At 44.4% G+C, this 27,782-nt stretch overlaps 1 protein-coding gene across 1 annotated transcript; it reads right to left on the bottom strand.

Moving 5' to 3' along the window:
* Positions 1 to 12: 12 nt before the first annotated feature.
* On the bottom strand, positions 13 to 27,782 carry mrc2 (mannose receptor, C-type 2). The gene is made up of 29 exons (XM_085783453.1): positions 27,411 to 27,782; positions 22,030 to 22,434; positions 19,666 to 19,839; positions 19,354 to 19,518; positions 17,696 to 17,809; positions 17,285 to 17,428; positions 17,009 to 17,200; positions 16,011 to 16,165; positions 15,743 to 15,847; positions 12,606 to 12,721; positions 12,368 to 12,513; positions 10,958 to 11,175; positions 9,508 to 9,650; positions 9,312 to 9,408; positions 9,091 to 9,220; positions 8,912 to 8,944; positions 8,638 to 8,804; positions 8,183 to 8,351; positions 7,952 to 8,094; positions 7,632 to 7,743; positions 7,183 to 7,349; positions 6,982 to 7,090; positions 6,016 to 6,254; positions 5,738 to 5,900; positions 5,478 to 5,627; positions 5,110 to 5,223; positions 3,288 to 3,467; positions 2,394 to 2,417; positions 13 to 2,302 (listed from the first exon to the last, which is right to left on the bottom strand). Exons 1-29 carry the CDS (start codon positions 27,535 to 27,537, stop codon positions 2,082 to 2,084), a joined length of 4,422 nt encoding a protein of 1,473 aa, XP_085639579.1. The 5' UTR covers positions 27,538 to 27,782; the 3' UTR covers positions 13 to 2,081.

Below are 27,782 nucleotides of genomic sequence, written 5' to 3'. Positions count from 1 at the left end.
TTTTTTTTCAACTTTTTCTTCTTTTTTTTTTTGCCCCAATCTTCATTCTGACCCTTCATGTCCCTGAGCCCTCCTCCTCTGATTGGTTCCAGACGTGCCACTGAGCTCTTCTTGCCGACTCAACATTCCACAGCTGGAGACTGCACACACACATTCAAACACACACACACACACACACTCCTATTTACTCCCTCTCCTCCTACCTTCCCCCTCTATCTTAGTCCAACTCAAGGAGCAAAAAAAAAAAAAGCAGTTTTTTTTTCACAGCCGCTCAGTGAAACACCAAAAGCCTCAGACTGAAACGGCTCCAAAGCATTCCTCTCTGAGCAGCACAGAAATGCACTCAAGAGGCAAGAGAAGAAAAAAAAAAGACAGAAAAATGTTAACAGGCAAATGGTCATAATGTACAAGTGTGAGAAAAAAAAACAAAATAACAAACGACAGGGGGTCTTCTTCTTTTTCTTCTTACGAAAGAGTGAATTCAGTTTTAAAACATTTTTTGGCTCTTGTATATACAACACTGTCGTTCACATGAGGGATGTTTTCCTTAGTGGGGCAACGAGAGGTTCAAGTGTTGGCAATTATCCCATAAAAGTAGGGAACGTTTCCAAATGTCTTTTACCTAGTTGTTCTGGAGTGAAAAAGACATCATGAAAACCTGCGTCATTAAAAAGAAAAGACAGGAATAAGAGAAAATTACCCTGGCGATTAAAAAAGAAAAAGTTAATTGTGGTCCATAAAAATGATGAATCAGACAAATATCAAATTGCAAAAAGAAGACCTTTTTTTTTTTTTTTCTTTTCTCACGGTGCATACAAAGAAAATTACTGTCCTTAAAAAATGCTGAATCAGCTCCAGATGGAGGCACAAGGAGCCAAAAGAAACAAAAGTTAGGAATCACAGAGCAGCAGCTGAATCTTAAGGATAATGACTAAAGGCAAGCGCACGACGGAAGATTGATTTAGAACAAGATAATAGTAGAAAGTGCCAGAACGTACACGGAGCCGTAGAAGCTCATTTGATGACAAACCTCAAGTCCTGCTGTACCATTACAAAAAAAGAAAAAAGACAAAAGACAATGGAGTCTATTTAAAGACCAGCTTTCAACACTAGGTTCTACTTATGTGCACAGTTTTTAGTGTACTGCCCTCAGACGGTTTGAGGTCACTGGTCCCTGTCACCTTCCACACATTTCACATTTGGACCCCCCCTCCCCCCCCGACCTCCCCAAACCCGCCTCCGCTCCGCTCGTCCCACAGCTGGTGCTGACGTGTCAGATCAGACAGGAGGAGAGAGAGGCAGGCTCACAAAAAGCACACATGCATCATCGGTAACAGTTCTCTGCAGCTGCATGGATAATGACAAACAAAAAGTCAACGAGAAGGACACGGACGCAGTAAAAACAAAAACAAAACAAACAACAAAAACACACCTCAAGGTTAATACTGTCATGGCATGGAAAATTACAAACTGAAAAATGAATTTGGTCCTGAAGAAGACTGACTGCGTGTTTAGAGGACAGAGGCAAAATGGGTTTTTGTTTAGCTGAGAGCCAATCTGTGGCTGTGATTGTCCTTTTTTTTCTTGCTTTATAAGTCTTTCAATCAAAATGGGAGCAAGAAAAGAAATATACACCAAGCAAAAAAAAAAAAAATTAACTTTGGCACCAGGGTAGGACAACGAGGAGTCATTTCATAAAACCCATTTTATGCTGAATTTTTCCAGCTGCTATAAAACTAAAACTCCTAGTGGATCCATCTGTGGCCTTCACGGATGCTCTCGCTGTTCATATGGAGTGGTCCGATTTGGTCTGGAGAGAAATTTGTAGAACTGTGAAGTCTTTGTAAAAGGATGATTGAAAAATGTTGAGGGGGTTCAATTTCTAAAGTAAATACAAATACATCTGCTGCGCTCTACACAGCCCTTCAGCATTTTTTTTTGGTTTCAAAAGAAACAAGGAAAAAAAGACAAACACATAAATGCCACAATGTGTTTCTGAGTCAGCACAATGAATTCAGCCTCTCCTGCGTCCGGTCGGGTCCAGTCTTGGGTCTTGGGTCTCGGGTCCGAGCGTCGGCCTGCTACTCAGGCTGCTCGTTCAGCTCCATGTCCGACACCAGGATGTTCTTCTCCGTCTGCTCGGCCAGGCTGGAGTTGGTGCGGCTGTAGCGAGCTCCTTCGTAGGACCCCCGCGCCCCGATGGCTCGCCGGCGGTACAAGTAGATCACGACGACAACCAGGACCACCAGCACCAGGCCCGTCAGTATGACGACGATCAGGGTGGGCAGATGGTCTCCATCCACTGGGGCATAGACAGGAGGTGGAAGTCTGGATTAGCAGCTGAACACAACATGGTTCAGGTACAAACACTGACAGCTGGCGATCATACTTACTTGTTACAGCTGAAGGTTCAGCACCTGCAAATGGAAGAAGGGATTGTAAATTCATTACTTTTATTTGCCTTTAAGTTTAGCTGATACAACCCACTCTAATGCACAGCAGTAAGCCAATATTCATTTTATTCATTGGATTAAATTAGAGCACATTGTATGTAAACTCCTGCAGGATCATCCTCCATATGATGTGAGCAAACCTTGAAAAGGTTATTTAACTTAACTTTATTACAGCCCCTGTACGGAGCTTTTAACTGGATACGCAAAAGTCTCTGATTTCTGCTGATGTGTCTCTGTTACCTACAACAGCAATTTTAAATACCATAGTCCATTAGAGGGGTAGGGTATTATTTTAATGTGCCATATTTATATGTATCTATTGATTTATTGATTATCTCTATTTATTACTTTGTGCACTTTAGTCTGTTTTTATCATGTAGCTACTGTACTGTGTGTATGTTGTGTTTTTATGTCAGTGTGTGAAGCCCACTGAAACAAATCCCAATCAACAATGTTGTTGACATGGCAATAAAGTATTGAAACTTGAAACTTGAAACTTGAAATGAACCCATCAGTATGAAGATAACGCTATTTCTGTCTAATTCTATACCACTGGAAGGGTCGGGTCAGACCACTGACGAAACGATACGAATAGATACATTACGCTGCTAAAAAAAAAAAAAAAGCAAGTCCCGTCTTCTTTCCGACGTTTCCAGAACAAATCTACACGCGCCAGCCAGACAAACGTCTTCATGACAGTGGGAAATGCAGTCTTCATTCCGGCAAAACACCACCGCTTTCGTCCACAGGGGCCGCCAAAATCAACACTAAATGAAAAGTCTGTACAGGGGCTTTAAAATTTTGTCCTAATAACCTGTGTGTGTGTGTGCTTACTGCGTGGCCGCTTGCAGATGACTCCGTGTGTGCGGTTCCTGCAGGAGCCCGGCTTCCACAGGCCGCTGTTGCTCTGGATCCAGAAGCAGGAGTTTGGAGACAGGACAGAGAATGCGAGGTCGTGTGCCTCCCAGTTGGCGTACGACATCTCAGTGTCCTCGCTCCACACCAAAGTTCTACCTGCAGCAGGGACACAACCACACAACACATACTCAGAAGAGTAAACACTATCAAACAGGGTGAGCATTGTATTGGGAAAAGTTGGACCCTCCCTCCCTCGTGGCTAAATGTACAGTAAGTAGCAGTAGCAACTATTGCAGCCTGTTTTATAGACTTTTATAGACCTTAAATCAGGTTGTGTCTTAAGTTCCTGTTTTGCTACACAACCCGTAGCTAACCTGTTTAACTAATGTATTGTTAGCTAAACAGATAATGTTAGCTGGTTTAGCCAAACTTTTAACAAAAGTTTTGCTAACTGAATTTATTTTTATCCTAATTAAATTGTGGTAATTATCTACCAATGAATGCAAATGCTAGTTTCTAACTTTAGCCCTAAGATGTTAACGTTTAGCATACTAACGGGTAGCTAACCTAAGCTAACCAGTGTTTGATAAACTGTAGTTAACTAACTTGTTTGGCTAATGTATGATCAACATTAGATTGTGGTAAGTATTTTGGATGAACCCTAATTTTAGCTAGTTTCCTAAATAAGACCATAAATTACAGTTTGGCTAACTAATGTTAGTTGTAGTGAATTTAACTAACTGAACCTATTTTCTGAATTAGATTGTGTTAAACCTAAGGCAGATGGCCTATGGCTAGTTACGCAAGTCCTCTGTTTTGCTAACCCTCCTCTCGTATGGCATTTGTTTTCAGTGAAGCCGGCGAGAAAGCAATCCATGGAGCGGTGGATAACATTTTATCATGCGTTACGACATAGGCTATATTTGTGTAGTCTTATCTGTTCGGTTACGGGGTGCATAAGTGTCATGGTGCTGCCGAGACGACCGTGCTGGGACACCGGGTCAGAGGCTCAAGGTTTGTTTTCGGCCATTTATTTAACAAATGTATAAATGTAGCATAGTTAAGGTAAAGATCCTGCATACTCTTTAAACTTAATTAATCTAACAGCTAGTTTGAATATAGCTGATCTTTAACAGAATTAATCTTCTTACTTTTGTTGTGACGTTCTGCGGCTAAGCACTGTTTGCTAGTTTGTGACTTTGGCCTAAACTTACAGTTTAGCTAATGAACTGTTAGGTCTTGTTTAGCTAGGTAATGATAGTTCACCTTTTCATTACCAGTCCTGGCTTGGCTTACCAGTACAAAATATATTGAGTAATGTTCGCAAACAGTGGTGCTCTGTCACTGCAGGAGGTTGTAAATACTGATGTTAATACAGAGTTTATCATCTATTGTAGAGTTTTTCTATTATTTAGCCTAGTTGTTCTCTTTAGCTTCCCAGGCATGTTTCAGGGTACGTTGTTCTAATTATCTAATAGTGTGATAATAATGCTGTTTAAATAAATGAACTTACCGCACCTGCCTTATCACATTTAGACATGAGTGAAACAGTCTTAATCAGGTTTTACTCTACTTAATTAATTTTTCATGATCATTCTATAAAAAAAATCATAATCAATCAGGTTAAATATATTAAATTAGGGAAATTATCTGCAAGCAGAGGAAGATAATTTGACTAAAAATAGCTTTAAATTAATAAGCTTGGATTTAAACTTCTGAAAAGTTGAAGGTTAAAAAGTGTGCTGCTGTGGAAAAAATGGGAAAGACTGTGTGTGTGTGTGTGTGTGTGTGGTTGGACCTTTCACACTAATGCCCAGCCAAGCTCCATGTGCCTGCTCTGCATAGCTCTGGATATGTTCCGACACAAATCCGTTCTCCGTCTCATCCAAGATAGAGAGAAGTTCTGCTCCCACTAGAGGAGGGAAAAGAGAGAGAGAGAGAGAGATGGAACAAACCAGAATTGATCATGGAGAGAGAGAGATTCAGTGATGGTGCATGAGGCTCGATGAAACACTTCTAAATTTAGACATATTGATCAATTTGGTCAATCATGTTTGCAGTTACAGAAGGTCAGAAGTGTGTTAATTGGTTTTCAATTGAGTGTCATGAGCTGTTGGGGGGCAGATTGACAGGAGAGCAAGCCCAGTCTGCAGCTATTCCTCCTACCTTTTTTACAGGACATGCGTGCGTCCTGCTGCAGTTTAAGACGTTGTAGGTTGAAGGCGTAGCAGTGGTTTCTGAAAGGCACCCACGCAAACTCTCCCAGAGAGTGGGGGCAGATGCCAGGGTAGCTCCACTGGTGGCTCACAGACTCATCTGGCCAAGGGAGAAACAACGGGAAAGATGAATTAATTAAATAATTAATTGAATTCATTATAAAATGAACCCCCTGGTGCTGTACGTTGCTGCACATATACATAGCCTACCACTAATTTGACAGATGGCCGCATCCAGTTTAGCATCACATGGAGTCATAGTCCACTGCCCAGGAGTTGTCATGTGACCACATCCAGCCATCTGATTGGGCTCCCCATCTTTCCAGTTTGAATATGACACTTCCTCCTCACCCATCCAGGTGAAGCTCCGTCCCTGAAAACATGAAATTAACTATTAATATCCTAACCTACCTAAATTTGCTGCGCAACCAAAAAAAAAAGACATGGAAATCTTCATTTTATGGGGCTTCTAAAGTGAATTGACTCACTCCGTAGTTGTACAGAGCGATCCAGGCCGGCCGGCGCAGGCTGTTGATCAGCAGCGTGAGGTATGCCTGCTGGAAGGGATCCTTCACCGTGGCCAGAGTCCCATTCAGAGATTCACACAGATGCAGAGCACCGGTCCAGTCCAGGCGCTTCTCCACCACCCGGTACGTCACTCCACCGAGCTCCACGGGCTTTGACAGGGTGGGGGGGATCAGGGCGGGTGCTGGGGGTTTGTCTTGAACTGTTGACAACAACAACAATATGTGTCAATGTAACGGAGTTTAAAGATAATTTGATTCCACTTGCCATAAAAACTCACCACACAACACAAAAACTTGTTTTTCCTATGGTAATTAAATGCATCACCCCTGTGGATTAGGGTCGTGCACCCCGGGGGGTAGCAGCAGTCAGACTTTGCTATTTCCCTGGTAGGTGCACAAGCTACAAGCTCCGCTATTGTTTCATACTAATTACTTTAATTTCAATACTAAGGGGTGGTTTAAGTTGTATTTCTTAAGCATATAGCTCCCGAACGGTCGAGCACGTCCTTTTTCATAAAAAGTTGACGGTGTTTTTCTCTTATTTCTGTTTACAAAATGGCTAGGGTTACACGTGTTAGCTAAATTGAGCGTAGCGTTAGTTCTGGCAGGCCACGACGTCAAGCTCTAACTGCATAGCTGTCAAAAGTGGTCCTGACTGAACCTACACTTTCTTTTCATTACATTTTTCAGCCGTGTATGTGTGTGTGTGAGAGAAGAAGAACTGGACTGACTGTAAATGTTGATTCCTCTACCAGGTCAGTCCATCTGTGCATAATAAACGGCGAGATTGCCAACGGTGAAGGTCTGCCTCGTATGTTAAAACTACACAACGCAAGGATGAGTACCAAAACCGCTACATCAACACACTTCTGTTTGTGCTTCAGGTGATAACTTTTAAAATTTTGTGGTTAAGATCGAACATCACACCTTGATGCCTTTGACAGATGAAGCCATTATTCTCCATCTCACAGGCTCGGGAGGCCCACATGCCTGTGTTCTTCAGCGGGTTTCCATGAATCATCACCACACAGTTTCCCTGAAGAGGTGACAGTGACATCATCAGAACAGGAAGAACATGGAAGGATAACATGACAAGAGCTGTGATTGGTGAGTTCGGCGAGTTCCTACCCGTGTTTTGTTGTGGTGTGGTCCGCTGTTATCGAGCGGCTCCCCGGGGCCCCAGTTGGTGTAGCTGAGCAGGCTTGTCTTGGCCCACTGGAAATGACCCTTGGAGTCGGAGGTCAACCCCACCCAAAGGTCAACACTAGCGTTGTTCAGCAGGGTGGTGACAAAGGCTGTGGGGGAAAACGGTGTGCATGTTGGTGACGTGACATAAAGAACAGGTAAGTGCAAATATGAAGTTCTAAACTACCTATTCATTGGTGATAAACAGGAAATCAGTCTAGTCAGTCCCACAAAGACACATAACACAAATTCTAAATATAATAAGACCTAATAATAATCTACATCCAAGTGGAAAAAAGTAACTTGAGAAACTTAAACTGGGTCAACCCTCCACCCACCACCACCACTCCTCTGTCTGTGAGTGTATGCCAGCTGTAATCTGCTGTAATTACCTTGCTCCAGATGATTGGACACCAGTGCCAGTATACCTCCCTCTGTCTCACATTTCAACTTGGATGCAGACCATGTGACCCGGTATGACTGATCACTGAACACCTTGAAACACTGCAGAAACAGCAGCACGGCTCGGGTTAGGTTTGATCGGGTTGAGTTGGGACAGCACAGCAGGAAAAAACATCTTAGGTACTTCCTGTTCTGTTCGCTCACTACCGAACTGGAACAGTGTGTTTATTTATACATTTACTTAAACAACTAACTTGGCAAATACACAGGAAAATGAAATCCTGGTGTGTTATGTTGTGTTGTACTCTACCTTATGCTGGTAGGAAGCCCATCCATCAGGACAGCCTGCAGGCGGGTGGGGGGATGATGGAGTTGGAGGAATGGTCCCAGTGACGTTCACTCTCTTGCAGATGTAGGGCAGGTCAGAGTGGCACTTTTGATCGGCCCAGTCCGCTGTTGGGAAGTGAAAACCACAACCTTGTGTTAAGTGCACCACCTCTGATTTAGCCACGTTCTGTTATCGTATCCCGGCTGTTTTTACCTTTGTTGGCGGACAAATGGACGCACTTGCGATCCCGGCTTAGGGGGTGTGGCCTCCCAAGAGCCCATGACACGTAATTAAGCACAGAGCCATCGGACCAGCGGAAGCGGCCATCGTTGTCGTAGGTGTGAAGCCCCAGCCACCAGTTGTCGCCCTCTACCTTCACCATCTGAACATTAGAGAGAGACTGTGAAAAAGCCTGTGGAGGCCACGGTGTCCTTTAGAAATAGATTTACAACACTGTGTTACTGTAAATATACGATTGTACAACCCCTAAGTGCGGTCACACAGTGTGGTTACCATACAGAACACAGACGCCATAATTAGTGGTGACTTTCATACACAGTGTTCAGTATATCTCATGCTTTTCCCCAGATTAAGCTCCACTGTTAGTTAAAACCACTGTAATCAATAACATTTTATGAATCAAATCATTTTGATAAAGTGTCCAGTGCCTTGCGTAACGTGTTGGCCAGGAACGCCTCCTCCTCAGCTGAGTGGACGGAGGCCAGTGAGGAATCAAACCAGGAGCAAATCCTCTGGGCCTGGTCCCAAGTGGTGCGGTGGTCGAAAAATTTATACTCGGCTTCCTGGAAGGCAATCCACTCCGGTGAACTGGCGCCTGACCAACCACGGTGAGACATGAAAGGAAGGTGCAAATAAACACTGAAGAGATTATTCAACATGTTGAGAAGTGAAGCTAAAAGATGAGAATATAATAAGACTGACCTTCAGAGGCTTCTGGATCCTTCTCAGCGCTTCCTGAAAACACAGAAACAACGAAGCATGTATGAATGACATACAACCAACAAGCAACAACAAACAACCCCAGGTCTGATGTCTCCAGGACTGAAACCTGCAGAACTGTACTATAACAAGAACAAAGGAAAAGTCCAATGTGGTTGTACCTCTGGGAATCTTGCAGATCCAGTCCAACTCAGAGTCACAGTGCATGGCCAGCCAGGTCATAGTGCCCAGGTCGGCTGCAGCACACTGACGGATGTTGTAATAGTAGCGGCCAAAGTTCTGGTACGTGAACTGAGACCAGAAATACAGATTAAGAGATTCTGTTTCAAAATATCTTTAACTCACAATTAATGAATCATTAGGCGTCATTGTCTCTACTCACGGCCAGTCCATCGCTCCACTTCCAGCTGCCGTTGTCCATTGGGTTCCTACGGTTCAGTCCAATCCAAAACCAATGCTGCTCATGGTCCTCAGATTCCCTGTGGAATACATCATCATCATCATCATCATCATCATCATCATCATCATCATCATCATCATCATCATCATGTATCACCTGGTCAGAGGTGCCCACCTACCCAAAGGCCTCGTGGAGGACCTGCATGACAAAGTGTTCCTCCTCTGGGCCGCTGACGCTCAGCAGGTTGGCTCCATGTCTCTGGCAGTACAGGTGAGCCTGCAGCCAGCTCAGCCTCTGCTCCAGGTGGGAGGAATGAAACACCTGTGCACAGGTAGCACTCATATGTAATAACAGTCTAATTACAAAGGGTGAAAAAACAAGCAGCTGGAGAATTAAGATTACAGATTGTGTTGACACGGCCACTGCAGTTGTACCCCTTTGCCACTCAGACTAGTTTCACTTTACATCTACTTTACGTTTTAAAATATTTACCATTTGTGTTAAAGGAATAGTAGCATTTTTTTTAAAGTGGGGTTGTATGATCTACAAGTAGCCCCTAAGTACTTCAATTGCAGTAGAAAACTCTCTGCACTCCTCCCGTCAGCAACGCCAGCCTATAACCCTGCCCAGAGATTTACAACATACAGTGTTGTGAACAGACCCAAAGAAATGGCCTATTTTCGCGGCCTAAAAGGGGTTTTACCTGAAAAAAAATACACAGTTCCATTGTTCGCTATTTTTTCCAGCCCCTCAAAGTGCAGGAAAAACGCAGTTTTTATTTGGACCTAACCAACTGCTGATCGGCGGGTGCTAACCCTGGGCCGGAGGGATACATGAGTTGGTTAGGTCGAAATAAAAACTGTGTTTTTCCTGCACTTTGAAGGGATTGAAAAAATTATATTATAGCAAACAATGGAACTGTGTATTTTCTTTCAGGTAAAACCTCTTTTAGGCCACGAAAATAGGGTCTGTTCACAACACTGTATGTTGTAAATCTCTGGGCAGGGCTATGGGCTGGCGTTGCTAACAGGAGGAGTGCAGAGAGTCTTCTACTGCAATTAAAGCACTTAGGGGCTATTTGTAGATCATACAACCCCACTTTAAAAAAATGCTACTATTCCTTTAAATGTCATGAATTGTTGTGTGAAGTGTTGAGAAATGGTTTTGTGAGGTCATTGTGACCTTTGACCCTTGAGCAACAACACATTTCATCAGTTTGTCCCTGAATCCTAGTGTTTAGGAAGTTCCTTCAAGGACTTACTGAGATCAGGGCTAAACCTGTGTTTTCTGAGGGATACTTGAATCCTAATGAAGGTTTAGTTCAAATATGAAGACGTTACTGAAATATTGTGTCCATGAGAACGGGGCGGACGTACAGATGGACCAACCAGACAAAACAAACAAAAAGCTCTTGAGAACTACAGTAAAGTCTTGGTCATAAAATTCTCCAACTGTTTCAGTTGAATAAAACAAAGAGACAGAGACTGATTAACTGGAAGATGCATCACAACGAGGCTGGAAACAGGACTGTGTGTGGAGTCATGAAAAGAGTAAAGTAAAGTGTGTCTGAAGTTAGAAGAAGCTCCTCCAGCAGTGGGATGATGGTGTGACACGTCTGTGGGACGAACCTTGTAGCAATAGCGCAGGTTATTGTTGCTCTTCCAGCCGCTGGGACAGGAGCCGCTGAGACTCGGGGTGGGCTGAGGGACGGGGGGCTCGGGGCTCAGAGACGTGTCCTGGTTCTGTCGGCAGATGAATTTCGCCTTGGATGACGCACACTCCTTCACCTCCCACAGACCTGTTGCGATGCCCGTTGCCATGGAAACACAGCCGCGGTCGACGTTGACTGAAATAGACACAGGGTGAAATGTAGGTGAGCAGAAAGAGAGAGAGAGAGGCTGCACGGAGGAACACGTGAGGAAATAAGAGGATGATGATACGGAGGAAGAGAATTGTTCCTCATTATGGATCATAGCTTCATTAACTGTGTGTACATCAGCAGACTTGTCTTTTTTTTAAGTGATGGATGTCATCATATCAATATTTTCAAAAATGACAGGATTAGATTTATAAGAAAAAAAGCTGCAGGTAGAAACTTCAGCTTCTTCTGTAGTTTCTCTGCTCTTCCCCCCAGAGGGCTCAAGGCAACACTGAGTCTTTCTACTACAACTCCTAAGGTGCAACAACCCCAGGTGGATTAGCAGGTGGAACAGGGATGACGTGTCATTACAACAAATCTTGTCATAAAATAAAACCTTTAGACAAAGGTGGAAATTGATAGCTTTAACCAACCCATCGTAGGACTGTAATCTGTGCAGAGGTCATTCAGTCCATATCTTTGGATCTATCAGTGACTCTAAGACTAGAGGAATATGTTTGAATGTCTGGTTTAAAAATTATAGCTAATCTGAATCCAAAAACCACAATGGGATGAAGTTCTAAAAAGGAGAATCCCCAGTGTGTCTGCCTCCCTTCTGAGCTGCTGCCATGACAGTTTGTTGGAAGAAAAAACTACCTCGATTTCTGTTACAATTTCCTCAACACGCCCATCTAGATTCGATTCATTAAGTTAACATCAGGGCATACGCCCGCTGTCTTCTCAGATGGGCAAACTGTCAACCAGTCAAAGCTGCCACAGATGCCAAATCAGGAAATACAGGATGAGACTCTGGATCTGAATCCTGGCAAAAGAAGAAACACCTGGGAACAGTCCAGCTTCTTCTTTGCAGATTAATTCCACCACTGGCTCTGGTTCAGAATGCAACTCATGATTTGGGCAATTGAAAATCTCCAGCTATAGATTACATGAAACTTTCATAATCCCCTCAGGGAATCATAACAACAAGGATAAAGAAGCGGATCAGCAGTGTGGAGAGAAGATAGTGCTACCAATGAATAGAGCAGAATGGAAATAATCGAGAGATTTAAAGGACGCATGAGCTCAAAATGGTGTTAAAACTGATCTCTCCCTAAAACTTAATTTTCCACTGGAGTGAATCATTAACAAACTCATTTCAGCATGATGTGTTGGGACCTACCTGGCTGGTCTCGGTTCCAGTTGGTGTAGGACACCTCATCCCCACTGAGCCAGCGGTAAGAGGAGCTGGTCTGGTTGTTGAGGCCAATCCAAAAGGAATCTCCAGAGCGACCGAACAAAAGGCTGTTGATGTAAGCCTGCTCAAACCTTTGAGGGTGTAAAGAAGGCGTTTAGGGATCACCAGTGACCAAACAGACTGAGATGTTATGGTACAGTATGTGTGTGTTGCTGTGCATTACCTGTTGGTGATGGTAACGAGGGCGGCTCCTTGGTCGCCACAGGATGTCCTGGCCTCATCAAAGGAGAGAAGATCTTCTCCCACCCAGTAACAAGCTGGACTGTGCCATTTCCAGCCCTGACAAGAAGGGAAGAGGAAGTTTGGAAACTTCTCCCATCACTGTGATTTTCAGATAATGTTTTGTATATGGATTGTGCTAAATTTCAAGCGAGTCAGACTCACAGCCCACTGAGTTCAGGGCATTTAAACCGATCATGTTTCAGAAACACCACTTACCCAGGCCAGCAACAAACTGGAACAGTTCAAGGAAAACACAGCATCAAATAACACAGAGAAGAGAAATATTTGTTCCACTGCAAACACTTTACTCTTCTGCCCTGAAAACTTCCCACTAAATTTCACATCTGTGAAGTAGAAGCAACAGATACCACCAAGGAGATACCTCTGTGAAGAAGGTATCTCCGAAAACAATTTATTTTATCACTCATAACAAAAGTAAATCCGACTTTATCCCGGAGGCAGAATAAAACAGAACAAGTCTGCGCTCGCAGAAATAACTTTCCTTGGCCTCACTCCCTCCTGCCAGCTCAAGTAGTGCAGCTGTGGACGTGTACAGACGTAGAGAGCGGCCAACTCACAGAGGGTCACGAGGGGGGAGATATTGCACAAGCAGTGACAGCTTTGTGTGCATAAGCTCAACCTCCGGCTTTTTGTGCAATCACGCCGACATCACAAAGCTCAGCCATCAAACCCACTGCAGACACTCGATCTGTTGAAACTCATTTCTCTATTCTCTGTCGTACAGTCAAAACATCAGGCGTCTAACGACTGACAGCTCATTCCCGTAACCTTGTGTGTGGCGATATTACGCTTGATATCACCGATACGACTGATGCTTGTCTAGTCTTTATAAATCATGCATGACTCAACCACACGCTCTCGATTTGCTTGTTCATTTGGTGGAAATCCAACAGACACCTGAAGGCCCTGAAGACAGAGGGCACTCTTCTTCTCTTTCTTCTAGAAAGTGCCAAAATTTGACATTTCCCATCCAACAACATCTGGACAGCTGGCCCATTATTCAGGAACTGTATCTTCAAACGGTTAAATATTCACAAAAATGAAGACAGGATCCCAGAGAGTTCACATTTTCAATTATTCCAGGCACCCCCCTCTCCCCCGTGGCTGAGGGGCCTCAGCAGCTGCTTCCACCCGAGGCTGCGTCTGACATTAGCAATCAGTGCGTTCTCATCTTGCTGTTTAATCACACATGAAGCCACTGATGATCACCGTCTTTGGAAACAGAAAGGAGAGAGAAGGAGCGGCACAAGGAGTTAGCAACCGGGTAAAATGGCAGTGTTACAGTAATGAGCGATCCGTGGAGTTGTTTGAGAGATGAGCTCAGCTCTGGATGTGGTAAATGGTTCAGGGGGATCGTGTGGTGCAGCAGCGTTCACCGCAGCTTTCTGTTGCTGTTGTTTCACATGTTGCGTGAGAATGAGATCATCTGTTGGAAAACAAAGCGGCGCTGCCACACGGGGCCCTGCAGCGGGTGCCACGCCAAATGACCCCTGTCACATTACCACCCATAATGCCTCCCTCCCATAGAGAGGGGTAAAGATTCATTACGCCAAACAAATGGTCCGTCCACACAGAGACGTAACAGCTGAGGAGCAGCACGACGCTCGGCAGCAGATCATCTGCACCGTAAATCAACTCACGCAAAAATACGACACTGCTGAAGGGCACAGAGACAGAAGGACACACTCTATGGTTTCTCTGATAAGCTCCAGTATCACACTCAGGGGTGGACAGTGATAAAGTACTTTTATTTGAGTATTATTTTTTTTTTAGAAGCTTCTGACTTTTTCTCTGTTTAAAGACAAATGTACTTTTGACTCCATTATGTTTCTTTGAAGGATTCTTACTTTACTACTCAATTTTCATCTTAATTTCATTTAATTTTTGGTGAACACAGGGTAAAAAAACATTCAGAGTCTTCTCCTTAACTGTCAGTCTTGTCTGAACCTGTCAGTGTCCCAACGATGCTTCGCTAGATAAAGATGAGACAGATGATGCCTCACCAGAGACAAAGATCTGATCTGAGGTCTGTGTTTGAAGCTCAAGAAACAAACAACGGTTCATTTAGATTTAATGTTGGCCGTGTTTAACACGACCAAACATTATCACTGACTAAAACATTCATGATGTTGAGATATGAATCATTTATTTAATCGCAGACACACAGCTTGTAGTAGTTAATGTTTTCATGCTGTGATTGGTCAAATGACTTCTGTCCATTCCCATCCTCTACAAGCTTTTTATTCCATTAGAGTCATTAAGTTCTGTAAATGCAGAACAATACAGGAATGTGTTGATACTTCTAATACTTAAATATCTTTAAAATCAAGACCTTAGTGCTTTAACTTTGACAAACTTTCACTTGTACTGGTCTCATGTTTGACCGGGAGGACTTGAGGTGGAGCTGTGAACCGTGTCCACCTCTGGTCACATATCACTCAGGCACTAATCTCAGCTCTTGAACAGCGAGTATTATGGGCTGTTGCCCAGGTAGGGACGAGTCAGGTATGTTGAGTCTCATATGGAGAGAATTATGAAGCGTGAAATCACTGAGCTGTTGATGGATCTTCCAGATGTGGCTCAATTCACCACGTAGGTACAAAGAGTGGGAATATCAATGTCGTATGGACTATTTACACTTGTTGAATGAAGAGACAAACATTGGTTCCCTTTGAAAAATATGATGTCTTTTGCGTTTAACTGGAAAAATCTGTTAAACCAAAGAAGTATGTGTCAGTGTGTGCGTTGGTTGGCGTAGTCTGTTCAGCCTCCAAGTCTTCAGGGAGTGATTTATATTACAGTTACAGACTGGGGGCGGACTGGTAGACCGGTGGAGGGTTGAGCGTTGAAGGGGAGCTCTGGGAAAAAGGGGGCAGAGATGAAGGAATGGCTGAAATATTTAGAATAATAATTATGCTCGGTGTAACACTGCAGACTGTCAGCAGCTGGAATAAGAGCCCTGAAATGCTGCAGGAGATCTGAATAGACTCTTTATAGTGCAAAAAGGTCATGGGGAAAAATGAAGTGCTGAATGCAAAGAGAGAAAAAGAGTAGTACTTGTTTGCAGTCTTGGTGCTGCGGCTTCCCGTCACTCTTTGTTCCTGGTTTCTTGCAGATGGAGGGCAGGGTCATGTTGCAGGGGCTGTCGTCCCAGCGGCCCTCCTGCACATGAAAATCACAGGCACAAACAGACAGGCCGAGGACAGCTGTTAGATATATACAAACGGAGAAGACTGGCCGACAGTCAGAGTCCTTTACTGTGAGGCGAAGGAATCCCTGGGGCCTCAGGGGTCAGTGCAAAGGCTGCGTGAAGGGGTCAACTCACAGCTCCCCAGATGGAGACGCAGTCTTCTTGGGTGTTGCGGAAGTTGTTGGGTTCAAACGGGTGCCAGTAGGTGAAGATGACGGGCGTGTGGTCGGTCCACTGGAAGTCCATCTGCATGTCGGTGTCGTGGAGGCCGATCCACAGCTGCTCGATGTCTGAGAGGAGACACAGATACATTCGGGTTAGTGGGGCGACGGTGGAGGAAAGAGAAGTGGGATCCAACTATGACCTTAATGTGAAATTCTCACATTTTCCATGAGGTTGGATAATTAAGCCGGAGCTGGATCCATGACCTAAAAATCTGATTCCTCACTTCACTTCACGAGCTGTTTTTCAGCTCAGGAAAGAAAGAGAGGAAAAAGATCTGGTTCTCACTACTGTTAAGGTTTGATGTGAGGATATGACTAAATAGTGTGATGTAGGAAAACAGCTGGAAGCCATCACTTAGTGAATGTTTAGCTATATTTTTGAAAAACATCCAAATTTCTCAGTTTGTATTTTAATTCTTTTTCTTAAAGGTTTCACATCTGACACACGGACGTGTTTGTTCAACTGAGATTCAAACAGAAACAGAAAACTAGAAAAACAGATAAAGAGTGCTGTGATAGGTTTGAGTGTATGAACTCTTTACGAACCTGCTGCACTTCAAAAACAGTTACACGCACTCTTGTTCTTTCTTTTTGTTCTTGGTTGAGCGTGTTTTTTTTTTTACTCTTCTACATTTTTACATAAAAACATTAAAGACCCTGTCAAGGGTAAATCTGTGAAAATGCACATTTTCTTCCTTTGATTTGACGACTAGTGGAAACCCCGCAGCACAGGCGCAGAGAGCAGGTTAACACAGGGCCGAGTTCGATGTGTCAGAAAGAGATTAAACAAAGACAAAGTGAAGGGTGAATATGATTGGTGAGGGTTCTGTTTCATTTTTGGCTCCTGACAACAGAGCAACTCGGAAGGAAAGTTACAGGATCATAAAAAAAGAGGAATTAACAAATCACCTTTCTTCAAGTTGCGCAGGATGAACTCCAGCTCAGGCAGAGTGTGGATGCTGACCAGGTTGGCCTCCATCTTCTGGCAGGTTTTCTGCGCTGTGTCCCAGTCCGTCTTCTCTGAGGTGAGCTTGTAGCATCCGGCCTGGAAGGCCTGCCAGCCCACATCACACTCATACTTCTCATCATCTGCCCACGAATCTGCAGGAGCAGGGAGATAAAACCCGTTGAATCCTGCAGCATGGCTCTTTGATATCTGAACAGACTTGATGCGTCCACACTGACCTGTAGTGAAGGGGTCCAGGGTGGCGTTGGGCCTTTTCTTACAGACGTACGGCAGCGCAACAGAACAGTCACGGTTCTGCCAACGACCTGATGACTCAGTGCGGATCACAGCACAGTTCTCCTCCTCAGCGTGGTTTGGCTGGTCTGAGGACGACGGGGAGAAATGTAAACCTCTACAGAATGTCACTGTTGTCAAGACGCACTCGTTCAAGGCACTTAACCCCCAAATACTGCAGTGACCAACAGAGTGTGGCTGCGCTGGAAGGCCGCCAAGTGAGTGCTTGAACTCAGAGCACAGTGCTGCTAAAAATGAAAAGAGCATGCTCATTCAGGCGTCTCTGGGATATAAAAAATAGCATGCTTCAAGCTTAGAAAAGGGCAGAAAGGGTTGACTTGGTTTTACACGCTAACCTTGCTCCCAGTTGAGATATTTAAGAGGTGAGGAGTCGGCCCACTGCCAGCCGCCGTTGATGTCCAGGTCGTTGAGGCCGATCCACAAAGAGGCACTGTAGCCAGTCAGCAAACCTACAACAGCACAAAGCACAACAACTTTCTCAGCTGCTGTAAAATATGACATGAGCAAACTCAGTCTGCTTTCTCTTTGCACTTCTGTGACGGTAGAAAAGGAAACACTCGATATTCCGCCTCCGCTCAGGCCTCACGACCTCTCCAGTCAGCCATGATTTTAACTGTCAACACAGCGCTGGGTAAATGACAGAACAGTTGTGTATGAATTGCCTCAGCGTGGCTTGATATCAGCAGCAGGGTCACAACACCCTCGAAAAATCAATTACTCCTGTTGGGAGAGTGAAGGAGCAAATCAAACAGTCTGTGTTTGCTGGTGAGGCATCACGCTGCACGGCACATTTCACTGCTATTGATTCTTGTTGTTAAATCTGAGACAAAGGCTCAAATTGAATCTACGAGACAAAAGTGGAAATCAAGCAGCAACCTGAAAAAAAAGTCGATCACTGAAGTGACAGAAGCTGCAGCTCCTCTCCTGACCACTAGAGTGAGTCTCCAACAGTAAGTCACGTCTCCATAGACTGCCATGTTAAAATGTCCAACTTTACAGCTAAAATAAACATGTTTACAGCAAGAACTGTTTTGGTCTCCACAGCTTATTTCCTCCTGCATGACGACTCTGCAGGGGATGAATTCTGAATAATAATGCACTCATTTTGATTTTTATTAAGGTTTAAAGTTCTTAAAATATTGAGGGTGTTGCTACAAATTTAAATGTGCCAAAGCAAAGATATCTTATATAGAGACTAATACATTACAAGAAGAGCCAATGGTTGACACTTCCTGTCTATTAAGCTGGAGTGATCACGATTGTTTAGAACAAAACTACAATACACAACACTAGATTCAGTGGGAGTGGGGGTGCATTATTTAGCTGCTCGTTTTTAACCGTTTGCTTAACATCTCAGAAAAAGCTCAAATCAATCTCATAAGATGTCAATACAGTATTATAATTAATAATAATAGGAGAAACTCTGGTTTTACTGCAGTTTCAAACCAGTAAATTGAATGGACTCTGACCAAACCTTGACCCTATGGGGTTGGGGAGTTGAAGAAACCCACCCAGGGAATAAATATTTCCTTCCTCAACTGTACCGTATCTCGCCGAAGTTTCAGCTCCACAGGCCCCTCCTCTTTTCCCATTTTTGGATTATCTAGGGGTTAGGAGGTGGAGTCAGTTGCTGCCAAGATGGTGACAGCTCAGCAGCTCAGCAGCTTTAAATGCTCTACGGAAAGCTGTGGGTGGCAACACTGAGGCTACATTCATTTTTATTTACAATCTACACATGGCCAAAATATTTCCTGTAAAGCATTGATTCATTTGTATGTCCTTTTTAATTTCTCAGGGTATTATTTGGTGGTGTGTTCTAGACAAATTGTGTCTATTTGCAGTGATAATGTCGAGGACCAGTAAACTGGAAATAACCACTAGAGCAAATGATTTCTTGAAGGAGGTTCACACCGAAACACAACATGCTTATCCCAGTCTACTTCAGACGGGTAGCTCCAGAACCTGTCGACACATCGGTGTTTGCTGACTTTACCGTTGATGTAGGTCTGCTCGTGCAGCTTGGTGATGCTCAGCAGGTCTGCCCCCTGCTGCTGGCAACTGATCCGAGCCTCGCTCCATGACAGTGTAGCCTGGAAGTTGAACTGGTAACAGCTGTCTGTCAGCGGGTCAGTATCCCAGAAAGTCTCACAGCCGCTGCCTGCCAGCGAGGAGTGAAAAAAAAAGAAAAAGAAAAAGACAAGGAGCCAGTTAGATCAGAGGAGGAAACTGTGGGGGAGCTCATCGAGTTCCTGACAAAGTTTCCAGTGAAACAACTTAGTGCTGAACTTGCAGAGTGATGACTCACTCTTGACTGGGCAGAACCCCCATCGTTCGTCCTTGCCGTAGTCGTAGGTGGTGGCGCACCAGAGGTGACCGTCCTCACGCCCGATGCTGGTGCAGCTGTGGAACCACTGGCCGTCGTACAGGAAGGGCAGGTAGCAGGGGCGGCCGTGAGAGTTGCCCTGGATGGTATAGATCTCTGCCAGAGAGGAGAGAGAGGATGAGGGGGTGGGGGTGGAGGGGAGGTAAATCCCTGCATGCAGCAGCAGAGATGCTCCTCGCGTGTGTTGTCTAAAGTCGTGGCTGCACACTGTGCTGAACTCAAATACCTTATCTGTTTTCTCAGAGACTTGGATAATCAAACAGAGGGTGGAAATAGAGGATGAAGTTCCAGTCAAAACAGCAAAGTCAACCCGTGGTCAGCAGAGGGAAGAGTAAACAAATAAAAACAGGCCTGTTGGAAGGAACACCATTGATCTTTTGTTATGAACTTCATGTGAAAACAGAAAGAGCAGCTACAGACTGAGAAAAAAAGAGCAGATCAGGATTTTTCAAAGATCTCACACAGGTTTTTAACTAATTATCTGTATCAGATTTCTGCAGTTTGACAAAATACCCTGAGGTTATCGCTCTACAGGAGCCTCGACTTTCCACCAGTGTAGTGTGGTGTGAGGAAAAGGGCAACAGAGAGAGAGGGAGAGGGAGAGGCTGGATCTGTGGTGTTACCAAAACACATTGGGCCAATGGAAAGTAGGGCAGACATGTTAAACGAGGGAGGAAAAGATTTCTGAAGCTCCCTCCCTGACTTCCCTCTTCTCCGCTCCACCGCTGTCTGGAGCTGCTTCTCTGGCTGACTAATGTCAGAGGTATTCTTCTCTCTCAGCCGCGAGTCGATTTCACAAAGAAACTTTGTGAAGATCGACACTTGAAAGTTAAAACATGTCAATGCACTCAATTCCCTTGCCACTAGAAAAGGGAAAAGACTTAGAAGGAGGAAGAAAGTGAAGAAGAGATTTTCTGGTCTTACGTTCACGTCAGATCTGGTTTTAATTGCAATCGAGCAGAGCCTGTTAACTACAGACAGAGCAGCACAGTGCAGTCTGTCAACCGGCAGCCATCAGAACATCTGATACCGGAAATGAGGCTTAGCTGCAAACAACCATGGTCGGGTTTAATCTGGACTGAAAACTATATATAAATACAAATATACTTGAAGGCCAGGACGATTCTGTGTGTTTACTGCAGTTTACAAACACCGGCTATGTTTTCCTTGGCTCTCCGGCTGGCACGCGGCCACTTGTCCTAAAAGATTCCCTCATTTGATCAGATACAGCTGTGGCATTCACAACAGTGGCTCTGTCTGCAACATACAGTGAAGCAGCAAGTGGGTCAGCACATCTGGAGATGAATCAGACCAACATCTATGATGATCTCATCGGACTTTTACTTTATCATTCTATTCATTGCTTATTTCTAAATGGTTGTGTTATTTATGTCTCTAGATAGATCAATGAAATCAAACACTTTCCTGTTTACAGACTTGATCGGCCAGGAAGGTGACGTTGAGGGTGGATTGCGCCAATGAGATTCAACTTTTAAAACCAGATTTAATCTTGGATTCATTTGTGTAATTCTGTTGCATCAATACTTTAGACTCTAGTTGAACTGTGATCTCTGCTTAGCTTTAAACCACAAGTTGAGGTTTACCGGCTGAATTTTTGAGATGGATCGACCAAAACCCAGCTCCTCAGAGAAAACTGGAAGACAGACTCAACCCACTGGAGTTGTAATGAAGAAGATTCTAGGTCACAAAATAAATGCAGTGACAGACACACAGCTGTAGCCTACCACCTATGCTCCAATTCCTGTTGCCCAAGATTGTCTTTACTAAACTTAGTTGAAAGGATGCAACAAAACTTGGCTTCATTTTGAACCTGGATTAACTTGTTTTAAACCCATTTAAAGCAGAAGTAAGTGGAATGTTTGTGTTAATATAAGTCTTAAATAGTTATATCTTCCGACAGCAATCACTTATATAGAGTGTTTGGTCTGAAACACGGGTCTGTCAGTCACTCTGCTCTGCTGTAAGCCGAGGAGAAAACTTTCCTTGTATCCTACAACCTTTATCCAATGAGGAGAGAGAACGGCATAAAGGGGCGGTCCTCTCTGTGTGTGCAGCCAAGGGATGCGCGTGAATGTGGTGACTTAGGGACGAGGGCGGGGGCTGCTAACTCCATCGGCTGATAGGAAGTTAGCCAAAACGACCGGATCGCTTACTTCTGCTTTAAACCCCATTACTAAACTCTGACCTCTACCTCAATGAGAATGCCCATGCATCAATCAGAAAAGGCCTTCCCGTGCACGCTGCAGCTGCTGTGACTGCACTCACCACGATATGTCTTGGCACACAGGTCCTGCACGCCGCCATGCACGCTCCATTTGAGCTTGGAAGGGGGAGGGGTTGCGGAGGAGTTCCAGACTGAGGGCGAGGGAAGGTAGTTGTTGAGGTTTTCCAGCACCTGGCCGCAGCTCCAGGTCCAACGCACTCTGGGCGGCTCGCGGTCGCAGGTGTACACCGCCAGAGGAGACCTGTCCGACCTGGAGGAGACGTTGCCCGTGGTGACGCCCAGGCAGAGCGAGGAGCCCAAGTTGAAGAGGCGCCCGCGGGTCACCCACTTCCAGCGCTGGTTGGCTTCCCCACAGGAGGGCGACAGGATGAGGGAGTGGTCCCGCACCCCCAGGCACCCCCGGGTGCCCTCGTGGAAGAACGCAAAGTCGTCAGAGTCCAGCGGCGCTGTGTGTGGAGAGAAAAAGAGAGGAAAACAATGGCATCAGTCGATCATGTTGGCAGCTGCTGAGGCAAGAGATGAGGTCAGGGACTGGATCAATACCTCCAATAATAGCTGCGGTGGTGTTGGGTTATAACAACGACTGTGTGACACACGTCAGTGCTATTAATCCTCTAATCATCCAACAATAATCCTAAAACCCTGCATACACATTATATGACAGGGGTCTCAGCAGGAACTAATTGAAATGACATGCAATAAAGTGGGAAAAGTGCTTGCACATGTTTTTAACGCAAGGTTACAACGCAATTATAGCTGAAAGTATTTCACCAGGTCTGAAGTATTCACCCGGTTTAACCTCGTTCAGTCGGAGCTGTGGGGTTTCTGCTGGTGGATCTACTTATCATGGAATCTGACTCACACGTGTAAGTGAACATGTTAACACTGAATTTGATTCATTTACACAAAGCTGTAATGATCCTCAGGGGTGAGGTGTTCTCAGTCTGACTCCTCACTACTGTACAACTGATGTCTTTACAGGCTCCACGTGGTCTTGATCCTCGGAGGAGCCGTATCTGCTTGAAAGGTGCTACAGTATTCTCATAAACATCCATGCTCTCCAAAACAAACAAAGTAAAAGAGCCACTAAACGTGTTGAAGCTGACACCTCCGGAGCGCCGGCTGGACGCCAGACGCAGTGACTCCGAGTTTCGGGAACAAAACCTGACACCGTTTCTCCTTTAAAAAATGTGTGGTTTTTTAGCTTTAACTCTTGTTTTTCTTTTCTTTCTCGGAAGAAAGATTTAAGAAACAGTTCCAGGACTGTGAAAGTGCTGGTGTGTGCGAAGGTGGGAGAAACGAGAAAAGACAAAGAAATGCATGTCAGGAGTGTGGGAGTGACTCTAAATTAAAACTGTGTTAGAAAAACACATCCCCCAAAAATAAACTGAAATCTGCTCCGTCAGAGCTGAGATTCGGATTCAGAGGAGGGACGGCAGAGCCTCAGCATTCCTCCTCGGCGGGCTCCTGTGAGGGGCCAGGAAGTGGGGAAGAAGGTGGGAAAGATCACTGGGCTTTTGGGTTGAAAAGGACGACTCTCACATGTGGGTATATAGCTAGGCTACTTCCCCGGCCTCTCGGGCTCCTAAACTCTCCTGGTGTTGCTGCAGCTTTTATGGACACAGAGAGACAATGGCGTCTCATGAGGACCCTCGTAAAGATCCCTGTAATCTGGGAGACGACGGACGGACACGCCCCCCCCCCTTTTTTTTCTGGCTGTGGTCGAGTTTCTCAGAAGCAGCGTTAACTCGGTGGCAAACAGAGCCGCTCAGCTGTGAGTTTGAAAGTGCTCTGTGTGTAATCAGTTATAATCACCAGCCTGCTCTTTTTATAAAACCATCCATCTCTCAGTGACTAACACCCAGCTGCTGCGCCTCCACTGGGCTCACCATCAAACACTGGATCAGGGAAAACAAGCCTTTTAAACTATACACAGACATATACATATGTCTCTATGTCATATGTGTCAGATATATCCATCCTCTGGATATATGTTTTAAAACATATATGAAACACCCATAGTGAAATGTATGCACATGAATGAACAATGGGTTTATATTGGCTATGACATGTTGTGACCATTTTGTTTATGATATCAGCATATATTGACTGAAATTGACTTTTGGATGGCTATATAGTTACATAATATGCATGTCCATGTAAACACATTGTATGGGCTTAACATGGATGTAAATATGTCAATAGATGAAGTTGTTCCACATTCTGAAAGTTCCCCATGTACATATATGAGATATATCAATTCAATATTTGAATCTATACTGAATTTGCATGAAAGCAAAGCTTAAAAAAACAAAAACAAACACTGTGTCTTATTAAGAATGATGTTCGGATGAGGCCGTTCGTCTGGATCATTAATCCAAAACAGGATGAGATATTAATGAAAACAAGCAACAATCTGAAAATCGTTGAAAAGTCAAAAACATCAGTGATCTCCACCAGATCAATACTCCATTACTGATAATCCCCAATTAGTGAAAACAGTGAAGACTGTCACAATCTCCCATAACCTAGTTGAACCACCGACAAAAAACTGATGCATCATGCAGAACTCAGAAGGAAATTAGGCCAATTGATTACCTCAGGATCTCTCTGTCACAACGGCCAATAATAATAATTTAAAAAAAAAACACTGGTTGGCTTATGATTTGGTTTCACTTCTCGTTTTTTTTCCCAGAGAAAAGGGATGCTGGTACACCCTCACGTCAATAAATCTCCCACAATGGAAACTAAACTTCTAGAAACACACCACAGGACTCGGCTTCACCGGGGCCTGTGGGAAGATTTTCACACCAGAACAAACCCCAGTATAGGAAGAAAAAAAAGAAAAAAGAGTGTACGTGTGTGTGTGTGTGTGAGCTCAGTATGAATATGGTGACAATATGAGAACTTCCAGGCAAAAAGCTACAGAAGCAGCAGCAAGACGACCTGAGGCCGAGGCAGACAGAGAAGAAGGCCATTTTTTTTTTTTTTTTTTAAAAAGCAGTTTTAATTCCAGTCTGGAGGGGGACGCGACGGGATGTTTGATGTGAGAAGAACTGCGGGGCAATCAGAGAGAGTGCAGAATTCCAGATTAACTTTAAGCCATTGAGCCCTGTGAAAAGCTAAGCCACAACAGCTCTCCTGCTGTGATCTCATCCTCCTCTTCGCCCTGTCACCCCTCCTTTCTCCAAATGCTGGAGACTGTTTCCTGCTGGAGAAGAACAAGAAGAGAAGAAGAAGAAGAAGAGGAAGAAAGAAAGAGAGAGAGAGAGGCTGAAAAACCCTCGGCCAAGAACAACCCGGCGCCACAACGCTCGCCAACACAGGCCGATATTCCCAGAATCCTCCACCTCCACAATACGGTCATCTGCTGGAGCCGGTTGGAGGACAATGCTCAGGAATGTGACCGACTAATCAATAACAAGTTTTTGCCTGAGTGTGTTGGTGGATGTGTGTGATGGTGATGATGATGATGATGGTGATGACAGATGAGTGCGACTCGCTGCTTCTGCCAGGTAATTAAAACTAAATGGATTGTTTTTATTTGTTTGACTCCACATCAACGTCTAAAGATCCAAAATGAAGAGAGTTTTTTTCTGTTTTTTTCCTCTCCCACAACACAACAACAAAAGTCGGAGGATAAGAAGTGTAAAAAAAAAACAAAAAAAACAGTTGGACGGGTCAGTGTGATAAAATGGCAATAGACAAACAGGCAGGAAATTCCAGCCTGCTGTGTTTGTTTCTTTGGTGTTTTATGGTGGTCCGGCCTGTGAGGCAACGCAGGCTGAGGATAAGTTTTACCTCATTCAAGAAGCACGGGAGAGGAAAGAGAGGAGGAGGGAGAAGAGGAGGAGGAGGAGGAGGAGGAGGAGGAGGAGGAGGACAGGGCTTATTTGCATTTTGCAGCCACACTCAGAAACGGAACTGGAACATTTTGGGAAAGTGCATCTCAAATTTAGAAACCAGAGGGCGCATGAAAAGAAAAAAGAAAAAAGTGCAACAGTCAGGAAACTTTTCCACCCTCACTGAGAACTGATCACAGAGCAGGTATATATCCACAGATCATCCAGCTGCTGTGTGCTCAGCCTGAGCAACTAAACTGTCCACTGCACATGCAGCTGGAGCTGTTTGAAGTTTTAACCCTCGCACTCAAACTCTCTGTCACTGTCTTATCTCTGCTCCTCTGTTTCCTGCTTCAGACGAGACAAACATCAACTCTCTTAAATATCTCAGTGCGACGGAGAGTTCAGGACAACACAGATCAAACCCACGCTTTTCGCTCCTAAACTCCGACGAGAGGAAGAAAATGAAAAATGAAAAACAATCTGTACAAATCCAGAGAGACAAGATTTCATAAAACAAATCAACACAACCTGGGAAGTCATTTTATTCTCTTTTTTTTAGAAATAAAGAAACTCCTCGGGATGATTCAGAGTGTGTGTGAAGCTGTGAGAGTGTAAACACACAGTTCATAAACAAACAGAGGTGAATGGGCGTAAGGAAAATGAACAACAGATGAGAAAACAGGTGGTTTATTGTTTTCCATATGATGTTGCTGACAGTAAAACTATGATACTGACTCATGATGCACTGTTTTCTATTAGAGAGGATTAGAATTAATCCAAAATATTATCTAGACAAGTTTAAAAACCAACAATAATCACATCAGTGTTTCACTATTTGTAGTGAAATCACAGCAATCAGAACAGGGTTTGTTTTGCATGTTGTGCAGCTCTATGAAAACAAACTACACAACCAGCCAGGAGAGTGCAGTCAGTGACCTCCGACCTCTCCAACTAAAAAACATGATGGTGGCGATAATAAACCAGAAGGTTAATTGAGCTGATGGCTGCTGTGGGACAGAACCTGTGAGTGTGACGTGTTTCATGTTGTGTCTGCTCGGGCTCTTTGCACTGGACGTGTTAATTGCTGCCTGTAACAGGATGTAAAGGTCACATCTGCCCTCAGGTCGCTCAGTGACGCGTCACAACAAGTAGCTCTGCTCAACAGAGACACAAAAAAACTCACGAAAACGGTGCAAAAAGTGCGTAATTTTGGATTAACTTTACGCACAAATGCAAATAAGACAAACTGAAGCCTGCAGCCCCCCCTTTTCTTCTCCCCTCTCTCTCTCCCTCCTCCCCCAGTTTCTCTCCACATCTGTTTCCACTCACTGCTCGGACTTTTGGTTCGTGGCATACCAAAGCACCGAGTCCACCACGATCAGGCTTCGCAGTTTGCACAAACACCTCACAACAACCGATCACTTTTCTGACGACGACTCGGTGCCAAAGACAAAAAAAAACAAAAACACAAAACCAACCCTGCACCGACACTTCACCGTCTGCACCTCGTTTTTTTCTCCCCCCCCTCCTCGACTTTTAACGTGAATGAAATGAAGCGAGTGGAGGTTGTTGCTCACCAGACGCGCTCCTCTTCAGTTCCAGACTAAAGATGAATAAATATAAAGTGCATTTGTAAAGTACAAGTGGCCGATTTGTCCATGTTCCCCTGGATTCCTTGTGTCGGTGACGCTCGTTGCCTTGCATGCTCACAACTAGACTACAACATACGCACACATGCACGCACACACACACACACACGCACGCACGCTCACACACGCTGCAAAATTTACAAAAAAAAAAAAAAAAAAAAAAAGAGCAAAAAAAGGAGTAAAAGAAAAGTGGAGCCGGAGAAGCGCAGAGTGTCTGGGTGAGTGTGAGGCCGGAGATGATGCAGAGTTGGTGGAGAGTTTGGCCGCTAGAGCTCCGACTGCCTCCGTCAGATGAGACTG

This window comes from Trachurus japonicus, chromosome 8 (genome assembly GCF_045865225.1).
Source record: "Trachurus japonicus isolate A0001 chromosome 8, Traja_1.0".
NCBI lineage: Eukaryota > Metazoa > Chordata > Actinopteri > Carangiformes > Carangidae > Trachurus > Trachurus japonicus.
The sequence above is the reverse complement of the archived record's forward strand: the minus strand, read 5'-3'. Positions and strand labels throughout refer to the sequence as shown.